The sequence below is a fragment of the Mobula hypostoma genome, chromosome 9, assembly GCF_963921235.1.
Source record: "Mobula hypostoma chromosome 9, sMobHyp1.1, whole genome shotgun sequence".
Lineage (NCBI taxonomy): Eukaryota > Metazoa > Chordata > Chondrichthyes > Myliobatiformes > Myliobatidae > Mobula > Mobula hypostoma.
In genome coordinates this window covers 27,239,230-27,259,358 of record NC_086105.1, presented here as the reverse complement: position 1 = coordinate 27,259,358, position 20,129 = coordinate 27,239,230, and the positions used below count along the sequence as shown (strand labels likewise).

Here is a 20,129-nt window from a genome sequence, read left to right as displayed (position 1 = left end):
CCCAAAGATACACAAAAGGTTTGTCCATAAAAGCTTGAAGCAGAAATTTATTTGACATTTCCAACAAGTTCTAATATTCAGGGTGAAAGCAAGGTCAATGTGAGAAAATTAGTTTGCTGGGATTTTTTTAAAATTAAAAGATAATGATGGGCAAGTTTAGTCACTAATTTTTCAAACTGTTATAATTATCGACCTATCCATCATGACGGAAATGGGCACAAAAGAAGAATTTCACCATGGGCAGTATGTTATTTGATTGACCAGTTCCGCAATAGACCAATAATATTGCACTCAAATGAATAAAATTGATCAGTAATTATTCATATTAATCTGATTTGATTTGTTTGATATCTGAACAGATAGGCAAGTCACTCATTTCTGAAAAATAAGAAGAACTGCAGATGTTAGGAATCTGAAATAAAAACAAAATTCTGGGAATACTTATCAGGTCAGGTAGTATCTATGGAAAGTGAAACAAGGTCACCATTTGAACCTTGCAACTATTTTATCAGAACGAGGAAATGTTAGAGAGAATAAGCATGTTCTAAGTGACAGAGGAAGGGGAATGTTTAGAAAATGCAAGGAACATGTATGATAGGGTGGAGATAAAAGTAACTGATGTGTAATTGCCAAGAGAAAGAGGGTGGTGAAAACTAATTAATCATTAACAGTCTTTTTGGAGAAGATGTAAATAAATGGAGATGAATGATAATTAAACAAATATTGCTGAAAGTACAAGAAATAGACTATAGCAGTTGGTGGAATATTTATTAAAGTTTACCTTCGTTGTAGTTCTTTGATCCGGACCATCATATTTAGGTGTCCCTGGGAATATTGTTCAATAACATCTCGTACATCATACGGTTTTCGTGCTTGCTGTGAAATAATCCCCAAAATACTATGAATTTAACAATTATAAAATCAGTAAACACTAAAACTTGTTGCAGCAAAATTAATAGATGTATAAATGGAAATTCCTTTCTTTTGGCAATCAAAAGATAAAATCTGACTTGTATAGTACCTTCGTCATTTTTGGCATTACTTCACAGCCATGATTATTCATGAAATATAGTTGTCATTATAATGTAGTAAAATGTAGTAGCCACTTTGCGTATAGTAAGGTCACACATGTAATTCATAGAGAAGCACTTAAATCATTTTGATTAAGCTGATTGGAAAATAAAAACTGCTCTGATTACCAAAAGACTCCCCTTCAAATGGAAAGGGCAGAAAGAACTTTCATATACCTTCTTATCGTTAAAAATAGCATGTCTCAGAAAACCACATTCCCTTGGCTCATACAATTACATACACATATCTGGAGCGAGGTTTCAACGTGGAAACTTCTGGTCGAGGTAGGAATACTACCTCAGAGGCAAGGGTGGAGTGTGAACAGAAAGACAGATAAAAAGGCAGATCTGCTTCTTTGTGAGGTCCTTTTCCAGCACCCATCCACTCCACCACTTAGTCATGACCATTTTGATGATATTACTGAGATGACGAGTTTCTCCAGCATTGGGTCATTTACACTTTCCTCTTATCGCTACCACACCAACAATATACACATTCATCCAGCAGAACCAGGTAACGGATCCACAAAGGTGTATTCAAAAATCCATTAATTCAGCCAATATCAGCTCTATCAATGTACAGGGTGCATAAGGTAAGGAGCAGTAGTAAGATACTTTGTAGTCTCTTAAAGTGTCAGCCAGATAGAAGTGTGCATTAGTGACCGCTCGACCTGGCTACCCGAAGATATGTCTGAGGAGGTTAAGTATTGGGGATGAGCTGTTATGTTGAAGTTATATAAGACGTTGGTGAGGCCTAATTTGGAGTATTGTGTGCAGTTTTGGTAACCTACCTATAGGAAAGATGTAAATAAGGTGCAGAGAAAATTTACAAGAATGTTGCCTAGGACTGGAGGACCAGAGTTACATGGAAAGATTGAATAGGTTAGGACTTTATTCCTTGGAAGATAGAAGATTGAGGGGAGATTTGATAGAGGTATACAAAATTATGAGGTTATAGATAGGTAAATACAAACAGGCTTTATCCAGTGAGGTTGGATGGGACTACAACTACAGGTCATGGGTTAAGGGTGAAAGATGAAAAATTTAAGAAAAACCCGACAGGACACTTCTTCAATCAGAGGGTTGTGAGAGTGTGGAACAAGCTGCCAGTGCAAGTGGTGCATGTGAGTTCGATTTCAACATTTAAGAGAAGTTTGGATAGGTACATGGATAGTGGGGGTATGGAGGGCTATGGTCCCGGTGCAGGTCGATGGGAGTAGGCAGTTTAAAGGGTTCAGCATGGACTAGATGGGCCAAAGGGCCTGTTTCTGTGCTGTACTTTTCTATGATTCTAAGACCATTTGAAGGCACTCTTTCATGGGGCAGATGTAGTTTACTGGAAGGCAGGTCAATGATGCTACTTTAAACTATAATAGTGTTTGACAGGAGATCCCTTAGATAAAATTAAAAATTTTTTGCAACAAGATTTACAGACTTCAATTTCTGAGGAAACTTGGAATCAAATTTTTATTGGTTAACACTTCATCGTTATGTGCCTGCCACTCTCTCCTACAATTTAAAGTGGTCCATACAGCCCATGTGACCAAGGATAAGTTGTCTCGTTTTTATTTAGATATATCTCCGTATTGTGATAAATGCAGTAATGGAGAAGCTTCACTCATTCATATGTTTTGGACATGCCCGAGTCTTGGAAAATATTGGAAAGAAGTATTTCAAACTTCCTCGATACTTTTTAAAGTAAACTTTAAGCCTAATCCTTTGACTGCTTTATTTGGTATTGTTGGAGGAAAGGATATTATTTTGGAGCCATCTGACTTGCACATTTTGGCTTTTATTTCTCTCATGGCCAGAAGGACACTTTTGCTTAAATGGAAAGATGCGGCCCCTCCTATTCACACCCAATGGTTACGTGATGTGATGTCATGTTTAAATTTAGAGAAGATTCGATGTTCAATCTCTAAATCTAGTCAAGACTTTCAAACATTGTGGGGACCTTTTCTGAATTATTTTCAAAACCTTTGATTTGCTGTAAAAGCACAGAAAATGACTAATAATTTTTTTTCCATTTTTCTTTACTAATCAGCTTCGATCTTGGTAGTGGGTTAGATTTTTTTTAACAATAATTTCAATGTTATGAATTAATTAACCTGTATGAATATAGGATAAGGAGTCTTTATATGCGATTTAGTATAATGTATTGATATATTTTTCCCCTGTATTCTGTATTCTTATATGTTAATTAATAAAAATATTGGAAAAGACAGGAGATCCCTCCAATCACAGCAGTGCTCAGAGCAGCATGGTTTCATTTGAAAGCCTTGACTGATCTTCCATATTGTCATCCTCTCTGACCATGGATAAAGATACTGGTGCAAAGTTCTACAACATTATTCTGACTTGAGTTGGACCCCTCCATGCTCTTCGCAATCACAAACATGATGCATGGTAGTCTTTCTTTATGCTACAAAATTTCTGCTGTCTTTAATGATCATTCTTTTCGCTGAAGCACTGCTGTCTGCTCTGCTTCCTGGAAAAGACAACCATCTCTTTAACTGTATGTTGGTGCATAGTAAGCAAGAGCTGCGCGGAATGAATCCTCGTCAGAATGACAGTGAATTCATCATCTGACAGCATAGCTTCCACCCTCCAAGGGAGACAACAGATGATCACATTGACACCACATTTTTTGATTCTCTACTACCATTCATTTTCTACAAAAATGGAAGTATTAACATTGGTCAGGGATTTACTGCAAGGATTGTGATTTGATGTGCGGAGCTGACAGCACTCTGATATGCTCAGCAGTGATTAAGAGTTTGCAGCACCTGTGTGGAAGCTGCCTCCATATACTTCAGTGCATATGAGGATCCCTCATTGTCCACAGGCCATTCATACATTCAAGGGCTTTCAAGTTGTCTATGACGTGTTATTCTGCAAAACTTAACATGCCAACACTCAAGGAGATCTCTGATAATTAGCTTATGTCCTTTGTTGCTGAATGCTGTCAAGTCGTCGTCGACTCATGGCAAGATACAGAAGTAGATTGCTAGGCCTTTCTTCTGTGCTTCTTCAGGCCTTTCTACTGCTGCTTCCCAGGTTGGGACCTGGCCAGGTTCGAACTCTGGACCATCCATCCCAGAGTCCAGTGCTGATGCCACTACACTATCAGCCGGCCCAACTTTATGTCTTTTACTTCACACCAATAACACACATCTTTATAAAATAATTAGCACCTTGCAACTTTTGCCAAACTTCATCACTGTACCCCTATCCACCAGTCTGCTGCTTTTGTTACTTGGACTGATCTAGCTCCCTGACATGTGGCTTTTCAACCCAAGATACTGACTGCTGATTTCAGCCTCCAGTTATAGCATTAATGCCTAGATCAAAGGCCACCTCAAGTAATTCTCAGTCCTACTCCTTTACCAGTGGCACGGTCTCTAACATTATCCACCTTTACCCCTGGTCCATTTACCATGTGAAGGTCTGGAGTCAGATACGTTCCAACCATAGCCTGGTGTTAACCCAATATCCCTAGCACATTCTACCATGGGCCTCAGACACTGCTGAATTTTCCAGCAGCAGCCCCACAAACAAAACATTCTTTGGGTTGCCACACAGCAGCTAGTTAATGTGCTTCTGCTCAAACGTGTGGTAATGAATTAGAACTGGCAGGACAAGAATGCTGTAATTCAGCCTTATGAGCATGATCATATTTCATTCTCCGATGAAATCAACATGACTGACAGTTTTGTAATTTGTGGATTGCCAATATTTAATTCTGTCAGTAGGCAACTGAGAAGTCCCAATCTTCTCTGACAGTGAAGTATGAAGGAATGAACTTGAAAGTCTGTGGAAGGACTCCCTCCAGTACTTGCCTAGCCTGCAATGTCTGCACATTCTTCCTGTGTAACAGGGGAAAGAACATGCACATTGTTCCTTAGAATGTGAATTCATCTGAAGGATAGACTGCACTCCATGAAGTTGATTTTTCAGGACAGCCATCATACTACATGAGAATCAGGGTAAGTGACAATCACAGATGGACAGTTGGCAATGTTATTAAGCATATGGGAAAATAAATGAATGACATGCTTTAAATTAATATGACATTTTATTATGATATATTTGCCTTAATCAGACTAAATGGCATAACAGCAAAGAACATGAAATAGTTTTCTTAAACTAGGCCATTCTCCAACTTCTAACGTTATACGTAGCTCCATTTAGTGCTGGTATTGAGCAACCCAGATCTGGAAGAATAATTCAGCACTTTCCAACCCACATCAGAGATATCATTGGTATCTCTAATCAAAAATTTTCAACAACTTCTCCTTTCTCAAAATATAAATCTGGGCCAAAATTCAGAAACCTCCCCCAGCACATTTATTTCCTTTTCTTTTGACCTGTCAAGAATACTGACAGGGTTTTGACTTTATTGAATTAAATGTTATTCCTCACCTGAAATTTTCTTCGGGCAACAAAATACTGCATACGTCGGATAACTTTTACAGCGGTCCTATGTGCTTCTGTTAATCTGTAAAATAGTCAGGACAAGAAAGAATGAAATGTAATGTTTATGAATATCTTAGTGAATAATATTAACCAATTTATAAGTATGTTGAATGGCTGACTTGTCATATAGACAAGAAGTTCCATGCTCTGATTTTGGGATAGATGGCAAAACTAGGATTGTTAGAATTTTCAAGATTACTTAACGTCATTTCCTGTACACAAGTGTAAGGAAAACAAAATTATTGCTTCTCCGATGCAGCACAAATAAACTACAAAAGATGTAGAACACAATAACCATAATAAAACACACAATAAATATAAATACATAAGCTTAGCTGATGATATAGATTGATTGTATGTCCGCAAATGCTAGGTTATACATAAGGTGACAGATGGGAAATACTGTAATAAAGTAGCATTGGAGGTGTTGATCAGCCTTACTGCTTAGGGAGAGTAACTGTTTTTGAGTGCTGGTTCTGGTGTGGATGTTCTGCAGCCTCCTCCCTGATGGGAGCGGGACAAACAGTTCACGAGCAGGGTGGGAGGGATCCCTCATGATGCTACCGGCCTTTTTTCAACACCTTTCTGTATACATCTTCTTGATGCCGAGTAGTTTGGTGTCAGTGATGCGTTGGACAGTTTTGACTACCCGTTGTAGAGCCTTCCACTCTGGAGCAGTGCAGGTTCTGTATCAGGCAGTGATGCAGCTTGTTAGCATACTCTCTACTACACATCTGCAGAATAGCATGAGTACGGATGTGCACAGTCCAGCTCTCTTCAGCCTTCTCAGTAAGTGGATGAATTGGTGCTTTCCTAACTGAGTAGGATGTGTTCTGGGACCATGAGATGTTGTGTGAGATGCACACTCCCAGGAGTTTGAAACTGCTCTCAGTGTCCACAGCTGTGCTGCCGATGTGAAGAAGGGTGTGAGTGGTGTGAGTTCTCCTGAAGTTGATAACCACCTCGTTTGTCTTGTTGACATGAAGGAAGAGGTTACTTGCCTGCCATCAGGCCTCAAGCTCTTCTACGTCCTCTCTGCTGGCTGCCTCAGTGTTATTGGAGATGAGCACCACTACCGTCGTGTCAACAGCGAACTTGGCAACGTGATTGCTCGAGGGTTTGGCTGTGCAGTCATGTGTGACCAGAGTGTACAGCAATGGGCCCAGCACACAGCACCCACATTGATGTTGATGGGGAGGGAGCAACAGTTGTGCGTCCTGACTGTCTGACATTAGTCATTAGGAAGCACAATTCACAGTTGCATTGTAATGTATTTAGACAGAAGAGTGGGAATTTATTTCTGCATTGGCCTAAGGGAGCGAAAGGAAGATTCAGAAAGAAAATTACACAGATACCTTTCCCCATTTCACTATGACCAAGTATTTTTCATATTAGAGCCATTTCCACAGGGCATCTCCATAAATTCCCCTGGGCCTTGGTGAAAAATAGGAGTAGATTTTTCCCTGTAATTATGGGGGTTTTTTTAGGAGTGTCACAAATAATGTCAAAGTGGCTTATCTTATTAAACATAGATTCAACCTTTTGATTGGAATGTAGCTTTTCTCCAGGTGTGGACATAAAGAGCAATGAGATCACATTTGAAACGCGTATGGGGTGATTTTAATCCTACACACCCAATGAAAATAGCCTGACATTTACCTGATCACGTTTTGCTCCAATTTAATCTGTTTCCTGAGCAGGTGGCAAAACCACAACTGAGGCAGTTATTATAGATAGTCTGAAGACCAGTGACTTAAGTGTAAGATAGATTTTATAGTCAGGTGTAACAAGATATTCCTCATTCTCCCTCAGGACTTTCCCAAAACTGCTTCCCATGATTTATATTTTCAGTAAGTTCCTGAGGCTCAAACTTCATCAGTGATCCACTACCGTTTCCTACTTATTTTGGAGCGATTACAGTCAAATGAATCAAAGTGGTTAAAACTGCTTGGGCTTGCTTGACAGTTACAACTCTTGGTGGGTTTGGTACTTGCCTTGCCACCAACCCACAGTCAAGTTGTTATTAAAAGTTAGAGATGGGTTTCTGTGATGCAATTCATAACATTTCTTTACTAAGAGTAACACTTTTTACACATATTCCTGTCAACATTGCTAAAGAAAAATCATGTTCTATGTTCCACTGTGATGCTTTACATCTGCCTCAAGAACACAATTCAGTAAGTTTCAAATAAAGTTTTTAAAAAGTACAGGGCAGAAACAGACCACTCTGCCTAATGAACCATGTACTTTTCTTTAGAGTCACCTGTCATTCCAATTATCAGCAAATCTCTCTGTTTCCACTCTCTCTTTTGCAGATCTAACCTTCTCTTACACATAACAAATAATTCTCCTCAAGTGTCACCACTTAATAGTGAGTCGGTTCAGCTCTCTTGAAATGAAGTGGCTTTTTCAGAATTCCCTATTCTTTTCCATTTCTTGTAATGGAATTATTGAATTATCCTTACAGAAATAATATTGAAAGTTGTACATTTGCATTTATTTGCATAGCTTGAATAATTGTGTTAACACATAATAGTTACAATAGCTTTGCAAACAGAGATCATCTGCTTACTTCACTCATGAAGGCAGTGTTAAATCGTCACATAACATGCAAACAGGGCCTGCTGCCCACTCCATCCATGCTGACCATAAAGTACTAATTTACAAAAAGCCAATAGTAATATCAATTTTATTCTCGCCCCATTCCCATCAATTCCCCCACACACTCAGGGAAACTTACAGTGGAGTGGCCAATTAAATGACTTGGATATCTTTGGGACTTTGAAATAAACTTGAATTTTTTTTTATTTCAAAATATACTTTATTCAAAAATAAACATATACAATAAACCATTCAATAACTTCCCATCCTTTACATACGTTTCCATTATAGTCAGTACATATCCATACTTATGGCCACCCACGTGGCACTCCAGTTGTTCACCTTACCACATCCTTGTTGAGGGGTATACTCCCCGCCACCTGACCCCTCCCCACTCCCGCGGGTGAAGAAACCTATACTGTGGTCCTTCCCCACTGGGCCCTTGCAGTGACTGCACCGAGTTTCAGTGCGTCCCTCAGCACGTACTCCTGCAGCCGAGAATGTGCCAGTCGGCAGCATTCTCCCACGGACATCTCCATGTGCTGGAAGATCATCAAGTTTCGGGCCGACCAAAGGGCGTCTTTCACCGAGTTGATGATCTGCCAGCAGCACCGGATGTTGGTCTCCGTGTGTGTCCCCGGGAACAGCCTGTAGATCAGAGAGTCCTCTGTTACGCAGCTGCGGGGGATGAAGTGTGACACTAGCCTGTCCATCCTCCTCCACACCCTCTTTGCGAATTGACAGTGTGCAAGGAGGTGGGTCACTGACTCATCCTCACTGCAGTCCTCCCATGGGCAGTGGGGTGCGGAGACGACATTCCGGGCGTACAGGAGGGATCTGACTGGGAGGGCCCCTCTCACCGCCAGCCAGGCGAGGTCCTGGTGCCTGTTGGTGAGATCTGGCGATGAAGCATTTTGCCAGATGAACTGGACGGTCTGCTCAGGGAACCACCCCACTGTGTCTATCACGTCCTTCTCCTGCAGTGCCTGCAGGACATTACGTGCCGTCCGCTGCCTGATGGCCCTGTGGTCAAAGGCGTTCTCCTGGAAGAACTTTGCTACGTAGGACAGGTATGCCGGCAACGACCAGCTGACTGGGGCATTGCACGGGAGTGGGGCCAGACTCATCCTTTGTAGCCAGAGCGACAGGTAGAACCTGGGCACATAGTGGTACTTGGTGCCCACATACCTGGGTTCTACACACAACCTGATGCAGCCACATATGAAGCTGGCCATCAGGGTGAGAGCAACATTGGGGACGTTCTTGCCCCCGCTGTCCAGGGACTTGTGCATGACGGTCCGTCTCACCCGCTCCATCGTGGATCCCCAGACGAATCTGAAGACAGCTCGGGTGATTTCCAAGCTGTAGGAGCGGGGGACGGGCCATGGGCCACACCTGCGCCAAGTACAGCAGCCCTGAGAGCACCTCACACCTGATGACCAGGTTCTTGCCCGTTATCGACAGGGAGCGCCCTCCCCACAGTCCCAGTTTCTGTTTCACCTTGGCAGTCTGCTCCTGCCAGTTCTTGTTGCACGCCTCAGCCCCTCCGAACCAGATCCCCAACACCTTCACGTGGTCAGACCTGATGGTGAAGGGGACGCTGGATCGGTCGGGCCAGTTGCCGAAGAGCATGGCTTCGCTCTTCGTGCGGTTGACCCTGGCCCCCGACGCTAGCTCGAACTGTTCGCAGGTGCCAATCAACCTGCGAACTGACCTCGGATCAGAGCAGAAGACGGTGACGTCGTCCATGTACAGGGAGGTTTTCACTTGAATGCCTGCAGGGAAAGTGTGCAAACTTTGCAGACTGCACCGATGATCAGTACTGGTCCGGGGGACTGGAGCTGTAAGCTCTACCAACAAGATCACTATGTTGCTCAGTGAATAGATGAACAACATAGAATGAAGATTTCCCCAGCACATAAAATATGCTTGACAAAATGGTAATCAGGCAATGCAATTAATCACGCAATGGAGGTATTATGCATGCTTTGATGGGAAAAATATCACTATGCGTATGCAAGTCCCCACAGCTTCTGGTAACCCTGTGATCTCTGTGAAAGGCGGACGTCGGAACTTCCTTCAAGAAGGTGAACCCTTGGAAGTTGTCAGTCCCCGATGATGTACCTGGCAAGTTACTGAAAAGCTGCACTGGCCTAGGACATCTTTAGCATCTCATTGTGCAGTCAGAGGTTCCAATCTGCTTCAAAAGTGCATGAATCATGCTGGTGCCCATGAACAGCTGCCTCACCGACTATCACTCAGTAGCACTCACATCTACTGTGAAAGGTAGGTCATGCCTAGAATTAACTCCTGCCTAATCAATGACCTAGACCTGCTGCAATTTCCCTACTGCCATAATATGGCTACAGCAGAAACCATCTCAAAGGCTTTCCACCCAGTTTCGGAGCACCTAGAAAACAGCAAAACGTACGTCAGGTTGCTGTTTATGGATTACAGCTCAGTAATCAACGACAGCGTGTCTACTTTCTCAGGAGTCTGCGGAGGTTTGGCATGTCATCGAAAACCTAAGGAAAGCTCTCTATATGTGTGGTGGAAGGTGTGCTGATTGGCTGAATTACAGCCTGGTATGGGAACACCAACGCCTCTGAGCAGAAAATCTTGCAAAAGGTAGTGGATTCGACTCAGTACATCACAGGTAAAGCCTTCCCAACTACTGAGCACATCTACATGAAACGCTGCTGTGGAGAAGCAGCATCCATCATCAAAGATCCTCACTATCCAAGCCATGCTCTTTTCTCGCTGCTGCCATCAGGTAGAAGGTACAAATGCCTCAGGACTCTCACCACCAAGTTCAAGAACAGTTACTACCCCTCAACCATCAGGCTCTTGAACAAAAGGGGATAGCTACACCCATTGAAGGACTCTGTTATATTGTTATTTCATTCTCGATATTTATTGCTATTTATTTATATCTGCATTTGCACAGTTTGTTTACAGTTACAGTTCCTGATGTCTACAGTTACTGTTCTATAGATTTGCCTGCAGAAAAAAGAATCTGAGGGTTGTATGTGGTAACATGTATGTATTCTGATAATAAATTATACTTTGAGCTTCAATAAACACCATCATCTTCTCATTACTAATCAACAAACTTTAGAAGCTGGGTCTCTGTACCTCCCTCTGCAACTGAATCCTTGACTTCCTCATCAAGAGACCACAGTCAGTGCAGATCGATAGTAATATCTCCTCCTTGCTGACAATTAACACACGTGCATCTCAAGGATGTGTGCCTACCTCACTACACTACTCTCCCTACACATCACTAGGCACAACTCTAACGCCATCCATTTATTTGCCAAAGACACCACTGTTGTTGGCAGAATCTCAGATGACATTGGGAAGGCATACAGGGGAGCGATAGATCAGCTAGTTAAGTGCTGTCAGAATAACAACTTGTGCACTCAACATCAGTAAGACCTACGAATTGATTGTGAACTTTAGGAAGGGAAGTCAGGAAAGCACACACCTGGTAGAAAAGGTCAGCTACTTTAACTTTCTGGGCATCAATATCTCAAAGTATCTAACCTGGGCCCACTACATTGGTGTAATCATGACAAAGGCATGCCAGTGGCTCTACTTCATTAAGAGTTTGAGGAGATTTAGTATGTCACCAAAGATTCTTGCAAATTTCTACAAGAGTACAGTGAAAGCATTCTGACTGGTTGCATCATAGTCTGCCTTGGAGGTTCTAGTGTACAGGATCTCAAGAGACTTGCGAGTCAGTTAGTTCCATCACAAGCAAAACCACCCACCCTGCCCCCCCGCCATCCTCACCACCCTCAAGGAAATCTTCAAGAGGTTGTGTCTCAAGAAGGCGACCTCCATCAATAAAGACCATCACCATCAGGACATGCCCTCTTCACCTTAGTACCATAGAGGAAGAAGTACAAGTATCTAAGACCCACACTCAATATTTTAAGAGTATTTTCTATACCTCGCCATCAGATTTCTTAAAGGTCCCTGAACCCATGAATACTAACTCATTATTTATCCTTTGTACTTTTTTATTTTTGTAACTTATATTAATTGTTTTTCTGTCTTGCACAGAACTGCTGTAGCAAAACAGCAACTTTCATGATATACGTCAGTAATAATAAATCCAATTCTGATTCTGAAATAGCAGATTATCACTTCAGGTGGACACAGAACATAAGACAGAGAGCAGTTCGGCACAGTGTAGAACCCTTGGCCCATGATGTGCTGACATTATATATGATCAATATAACCCTTTCCTTCTAAAGAGCCTTGCATTTTTCTTTCAGCTGTGTGCTAATCTAAGAATCTCTTAAATGCCCTGAATATATCTGCCTCTACCACTAACCTGGGGAATGCATTCCGTGCACTTACCTCTCTCTGTGTAAGAAAACTACCTCTGATATCCCGCTATACTTTCCTCCAATCATCTTAAAATTATGCCCTCTTGTATTAGCCATTGCCACCCTGGGAAAAAGGGCACTGGTTGTCCACTCTACCTAAGTCTCTTATCAGCTTCTGTACCCCTATCAAGTCATCTCTCATCCTTCTTTGCTCCAAAGCAGAAAGCCTGAGCTCGCTCAGCTTCTCCTCATAATACATGCTCCCTAATTCAGGCAGCATTCTGGTAAATCTCATCTGCACCCTCTCTGAACTTTCCACATCCGTCCTATAATGAGATGACCAGAACTGAACACAGTATTCCAAGTGTGATGTCACCAGTTTTATAGAGCTGCATCATTACCTCATTGCTCTTGAACTCATTCCCCTGACTAATGAAGCCCACCACACCAAAGGCCTTCTTAACAATCCTATCAACTTGCACAGAAATTGATGGATCTATGGAGGTGGACCCAGGGACATGGATATCTGGACAGAGTGAAGGCATGTCTATAAGTTTAGTCATCTGGCGAGGACAAGATACAGTCAGTGGTGCAACATTCTACTAACTGGTTTGTTTATTCTCACTGGCTTCAAGTGGAAACTTTATCGGGTGCAAGAGTTAACATCTCCGATGCTTTGAGCTCCAGACAATTTTACTTCTTCATGCACAAAATAAAAAGCAGCGGAATGTGTTCTGAGCATCTGCTTTCATTACATAGAGTACTGCAACCTTTCAAATGTTTGCATCATTGAGGAGTAAGAAAAGAAAGAACTTACATAGGTCAAATGCTCTGGACTGTGTGCTCACTGAATCTTCATTTATTGCCAGAAAGGACAAAATTCTACCTTCAGTAGACCATAAAACATAGAAGTAGAATTAGGCCATTCACTCAATTGAGTCTGCTCTGCCATTCCATCATGGTTGATTTATTAACCCTTTCAACCCCATTCTCTTTCCTTCTCTCCATAATTTTGACATCCATACTAATTAAGAGCATATCAACCTCTGCTTTAAATATAGCCAATGACTTGGCCTTTACAGCTATATGGTACTGAATTCCACAGATTCACCACCCTCTGTCCAAGCAGTTTCTGTTTTTTGTGAGTATATGGTTCACTGCACTGAAGCCTCTTTCAATAAGGTAGGAGGATGGAAGGTAGGAAACTTCATATGGCAGTGTAGCCACATACCACAGAAGCCGACGTTTTTGAAAAGCAATTTTGCTTTTTCGTCATTTTGAATTTTGATAATTCCTTCTTGCAAGCTCTCTTCCTGTTCTTCTACCTTTCAAAGAAATGGGTTAATTACCATTCAGAATTTCCAGATCCTTGGGTCAATTCTGAAAATCCTTTTTCAGTGACTGGAGGTGTAAGTAGTACTCTTGCAAATCAACATCTGTGAAAGTGAGTACCACACTTTCTATGCAGGAAAACTGTGAGAGCATTCTTCTCCCAATGTTTTGCTTATATATTTCCAATTTTCTGATAAAAGTGGAGACTGCACTGTTTGCTTGGATTAAATTGAAATTGTCACCCTGCAGTTTCATATTTAGAGTGCTGATTTTATCATACAGATTGGCTAGGTATGCCATATCTCCTTGTAGAAGTTCAATCTTGTTTCCAAAGCTCTTGTCAACCTTGTGCAAAAATTCAACCACAGTGTCAAAAAGTTCAAAGGAATATTTTAAGCAGCAGCTTTTTGACAGCCAATGCATTTCAGCGTTAAGCAGCAAGTGTTCAAACTGTTCATTGTTGTCTTGGCATAACTGGTGAAATATTCTGCTATATAATGGATGAGCTTTAATTTTGTTGATAGCAGATATTACAAGAGTCATGCTTGAAAAAGTTGCTGGCTGAGGTTTTTGGCTGTGAGATGTTGATGATGAATTACACAATGGATTATAAACACACTTGGAATTTATTTTTTCATAAATGGCACTAAACCAACATGGCAACCTGTCATATATGGTGCTCCATCTGTTGCACAAGATATCATGTTCCTAACCGCAATATTTTTATCCTCAATATACATTTTGAGCTCATTGTAGATTGATTATCTGTTGATATTTGTTTATAACTTTTTTACAAAAGAGAATCTCTTTATAAATTTTTCCATTTTTAGTAAACTGTGCATATGCCATTAGCAGTGCCTCATTGCCTCACACAGTAGACTCATCCAGTTGTATCCCATATTCTGTTTTTGTAGCTCTATGCATAGTTGATACTCAATGTCTTCACTCATTTTGTCAAAACAACAAGCTACAGTGTTATCACTCAGAGGAATTGATTTAAAAATACTGCTATCTATTTTGACAACAGTGGAGACCACTTCTGATACAGCAGGCATTATTAATCTTTTACCAATTGCATGAAATTTACCACACTTTGCTGTCATTTTGGAAATGTTATTAGAAGCAATGAAACCACTGTCGAGTCATTTTTAGCTTTCTTGGCAAATGCTTTTCAAATGCTCTTTCATCTTCTGGAACTGAATACCACCATAAGTAGCCTTTTCAGGATGTCTTTTTTGGAAGTACAGTATTCCTCTAATCTTGATGGTGTCATGGCTTCGTTAGACAGTACGGTATTACAAATAAGACACATGGGGTGTCACTGATCTGATGGGACGGAATAAAACCATACTTCAGCTTTGTAACATTATTTTGATGCACTTTCTGTAGTTTCTGTTTCTTAGCAGGATTAGAATTCAAGGCTTCACCACCTTCAGACTCATAGAGCTCACGCCATATGAATTTATCCAACAGTAACTGGGCTAAATTAAAATAAACATAACAAAAACTGGGAGTGCCTATCGGATGTTGATGATGACAGTGAGTTGACAAGAATGGATGGTAGCAGCATGCAAAGGAATGGTGAGGCGAAGATGAAAACAATCATAACAGTGAAAATTACATTGACAAGGATTCAGATTGGAAGCTGAATGTTAGTCGGGATAGAGCTGGTGTTCGGAAAACTACCTTTATAATATTCCAGTTAGCACGATTGACCAATCACGTAAGGTCTCATAATCCCCAAAGATGGTTCTTGATCGCACAAATGAAGCCGAGGTCATTTTGAACACCTCAAGAGGAATCCTCGGTGTCGGTGAGTTCACTGATTAGCTCTATTTCACTGTTTTGTTCTAGCCAGTGCTGTATCGTTGCACAACCTGTTTTCATAGATCTGTAGGGAAAGTTGAGAAGGTCTACTTGACCTACCAGTGTTCCGTGCCACAAGTCAAGAGGAACTGTTGGGCACCATGGTTGCTAATTTATGCATCCCCAATAATGCCTGTATGGTTGGTAAGGTCGGATGAGATTGCTGAAGTTCAGATGCGTTGTGACAACAAGTGCTCACCACCTGCATATCTGTTGTTCTTCCTGTGTTCCAGTGCCTCATCCTTTTTTTTGGAAATGCCTGCTCTACTAACAGCCAGTCAGGTCTCATGCATCAAGATAGGGTGTTGCTTATCGCCCCCGCCCAAGAATCTTGAACGCCCCCCTGATGACTCTTTTTGCACCTAACACCCCCTTGTAGGGGACGGTACCACTCCTGGTGGGTTCACTGGTCTATACCTTTATTTCTTCTACCAAAGTGCATGACCTCTCATTTTCCTACATTGTATTCCATCTGCCACTTCTTTACCCATTCTCAGAATCTATCTAAGTCCTTCTTCAGACTTCTTGCTTCCTCATCGCTACCCGCCTCTCCACCTATCTTCCTATTATCCGCAAACTTGGCCACAAAGTCATTAATTCCATCATTCAAATCATTGACTAGCGTGAGATGAAGAGGTCCTAATACAGTGACCACTTGTTATTGGCAGCAAACCAGAAAAAGCCCCCTCTGTTGTGAGTACAGAGTTCCATCTCTGACACTTGGAAAATAATTCTCCAGGTTTTCTAAAAGCTTAAAGGAAAATACTGAGGTTTAAGTAGTAACAGGTGTGAACTGCTGGAGGGAAAAGTGGATTAAACTGGAATTAGTGAATGCATTTTTTTTAAACAGACAGTAAGAATTTTTCAAGTATTTATTGAATGCTTAAGGAAGATTACAGGTAGCACAGGCAACCTCTGTTTAGAAATCTGAACTTCAATTTAACATTGCATATTACCTGCATCTTATACCTTATCTGCTCTTTTAAAATTATTTTCCTCTTCATCTTTTCCACCCTTTTTACTCTCTGAAGCCTTTACTTTCTGCTAGAACACCAGCCTAAAAAACAGCAAGCCTTCAATGTCATCACTGAGTAGCAATTATTTATATTTGGGCACTCAAAATGAGCCTCATAAATCCAGGTCTGCTGTTGACACCTAAGTTTCGAGGGAAATCTGTGCAGTCATAAATAATTTGTGCCTCTTACTTTCATTGGCATCAGCTCATATTGCTTTATATGTACGAGTACCATAACATAATATGCTGTTATAACAGCAGTATACTCTAGTGACCTGAACTACAAATTCAGGCCTTTTGCATATATGATTTTTTTTCAAATTCACTTAAGTCAATAAGCAAACAGAAGGCGAGGTGATTAAATTCGACCAGAAAGTGAGGTGAACAATCAGAAAGCAATTAGACTCAATTATGTAATTCTCTTTGATTCGGTGTGCATGTTGGTGGAACAGTTAGCCCTCATGTTTCATAATTCCAGCAACCTGTGTGATGTTTATGGAGGAATGTGCCTGTTCTCCCCATGACTGTGTGAGTTTCCTCCGGGTGCTGTGGTAATTGACTAGTGTAGATTGCCCCCAGTGGGTAGATGAGCTGTATAATCTGGGGAGCATAGATGAGCTGTATAATCTGGGGATCATAGATGAGCTGTATAATCTGGGGAGCATAGATGAGCTGTATAATCTGGGGAGCGTAGATGAGGATGTGGAGAGAATAAAAATAGGATAAATGCATGATTATTATAATAATTGTGGTTGATGGTCAGCAAGGGCTTGGTATGGCAAAAGGTCATGTTTCAATACTGAGCAACACACACAAAATGCTGGAGGAACTCAGCAGGCCAGGCAGCATCAATGGGAAAAAGTACAGTCAATGTTTCGGCCCAAAACGTCGACTGTACTTTTTTCCATAGATGCTGCCTGGCCTGCTGAGTTCCTCCAGAATTTTGTGTGTGTTGCTCAGATTTCCATCATCTGAAGATGTTCTCTTGTTTGTGATTCAATACTGAGTCTTTCTATGACTCTCAGGTCCTAATATTATAGTGGCTAGTTGATATAACCATAGATAAGTGGTAAAAAGAATCAAAAGTTAGCTGGCTGGGTATTGAAGAGAGAAAAAAAGTCACAGAAGTATATGGAAATAGGGTTGGCGTTGGTGGAAGCTGATGTGAGTGCTGAGTTAGGATTCAGCAAAGACCCAAAGGGCTGAATGACTTCCTTCTAAGTTGTTGCAGGTATGAAGTACACACTGTGTTTCCCCATTTTTGTATATTGCATTACCTAATGCAAACAAGATAATTTCTATATTGACCAGACTTTCCACCTTCTTTTATCAAAGCTTTCCTTAAAAAAATAACTTCTGGAGGGTGACTTCCAAGCAGTTTCCAAATGGACTTCAAGTTATCGGCAACTGCCTTGAGATAGTTCTGGTTCTAAGTTTCCAGTCATTGGCCTCACCAGTGTGAGCAACCGACAGAATCCTGCTGGTTGTGGGAGGACAACACTGGGGGAAGCTGACCTGGCTGTGGTGGCTGTCATGTATGGGTCAGTTAGTGAAGAAACGTTGGCCCCTCAGAGGTACTGTGGAATATTAACTAAGACCCTCTTACACTCTGTGGTGGAAATAAATAATCCCAGAATAATTTCAAAAGTGAAGAGTGCCGCATCCAGTGTCAGAGCTGTTATTTATCCCCAAATCAACATTATTAAAATAAATTAATTGGACATAAAATTACTGCTTGATTGAGCTTTCTGTGAGCAATTTGATTGTCATATTTCCAAGATTATACGTGCAGATACTTTAATTGGATATTAAACAACAATTCCCTTAAAAAATTTTATATGTACTCCTTGCAATATGGATTGGTGAAAACCCTACCTTAACTAGTAGTTGTTAATAACCAACTAATTCTTATCCAGCAGGTTGACATTTCTTCTTGGTTTTATTTTAAAGGACTTTAAAGATCTGAATAGTTTACTTCATGCTTTTGAAAGTACCTAATAGCAGACATGAGAAAATGGATTAGTGGAGATAAAAGTCCAGCTCCACTTGGAGGAGTGAATCTCAGTTACAAATAAGATCAAAGATCCCAGTGTAGTGCTCTGGCTCTAAGCCAATCCAAATCAAACCAACTAAACCAAAGGACTGGGCCAAAAGAGCTTGGAATTTTGTGGCTTAACAACGGCTTTCATTACCTTTCCAGATGCCGTATACTTAGTCATTTTGGCCCCACAAGAAGTACTGCAACCTATGTTTAGGGGCTTGTGTACTAAACTAACAGGTTTTACTGAGCAATGTATCTATGAAGCACACTTTACCATTTAGGGAATTGAAATGGATTGAGATATTCTGTACTTGCAAATATTTTAGGACACTGATTAACATAGATTAATAAGGATCCAGCCACATCCTGGCATAGGCTCTCATTGTTTTTTTTAAATTTATTGAGATAAAACATGGATTAGGCCCTTTCGGCCCTCCAAGCCGTGCTGCCCAGCAATCCCTTGATTTAATTCTAGCCTAATCATGGGACAATTTACAATAACCAATTAGCTTTACAAACTGGTATGTCTTTGGACTGTGGGAGGAAACCGGAGCATCCGGAGGAAACCCACATGGTCATGGGGAGAACGTACAAACACCTTACAGACAGCGGCGAGAATTGAACCCAGGTTGCTGGTACTGTAAAGCGTTGAGCTAACCGATACACTACAGTGCTTTTGAAAAATGGTCACTTGCATCCTCCTTGGTTCTGTTTGGCAGAGGAAGTTAATACCTCCCTGAGCGACAGCGTTCAGATGTTTTATTGTGCTTCATTGTCCTCATCTGGCCCTGTAGGAATGAGTTCATAGACAGCTTGTGCAATCTATGGAAGCACGTGATGTGGCTAATTTCCCATTATGCTACAATTTAGGTGTGTACATAGTGCTTTCAGGTGAATTCATATACTCATCGGCATAGGTTTTATAGAGAAGTCACTAAATTCTTGAAACATCTGCAAATACTTCCAGAAATCTGCACTTTAACATGAAGCAGAAGGCCTCTTCATTCTCTGTTCAGCCTTTGTCGATCAACTTACCAAAAGTTTATCCGTTAAACAATTTTCCCGAGTAGAGTCTGGATCTACTTAGTTGAAGTTTCTGCACACCTTTCAACAAATATGGTTCACAAGCATTGAAATCAGCATGTTTTACAGAATCATACTCCATATCAGAGGTATAACTGACATGGGAAAGCAACAAAGTGATTTTAAGCTGTTCATTCCATTTAGAGAGGGTAAAATATTGGTAAGCCTGATATCTTTTTAAATGGAACTCCAGGAGTTAGATGCTACAAGAATTGAGCAAACACTGGCCTCATTGATCGACAATTTGAATACAAGACCATTGGTGAGAGTGCATTTGGAATATTGTGCACAGACCTTGTCTCTAAAGT

At 41.0% G+C, this 20,129-nt stretch overlaps 1 protein-coding gene across 1 annotated transcript in view; it reads right to left on the bottom strand.

The window, feature by feature from the left end:
- The window catches only part of kcnq1.2 (potassium voltage-gated channel, KQT-like subfamily, member 1.2), a 409,546-nt gene that overhangs the window by 28,116 nt on the left and 361,301 nt on the right, over positions 1 to 20,129 (bottom strand). The window contains 2 exon segments of the mRNA XM_063059641.1: positions 782 to 876; positions 5,493 to 5,568. Coding sequence (XP_062915711.1) covers positions 782 to 876; positions 5,493 to 5,568 — 171 coding nt within the window.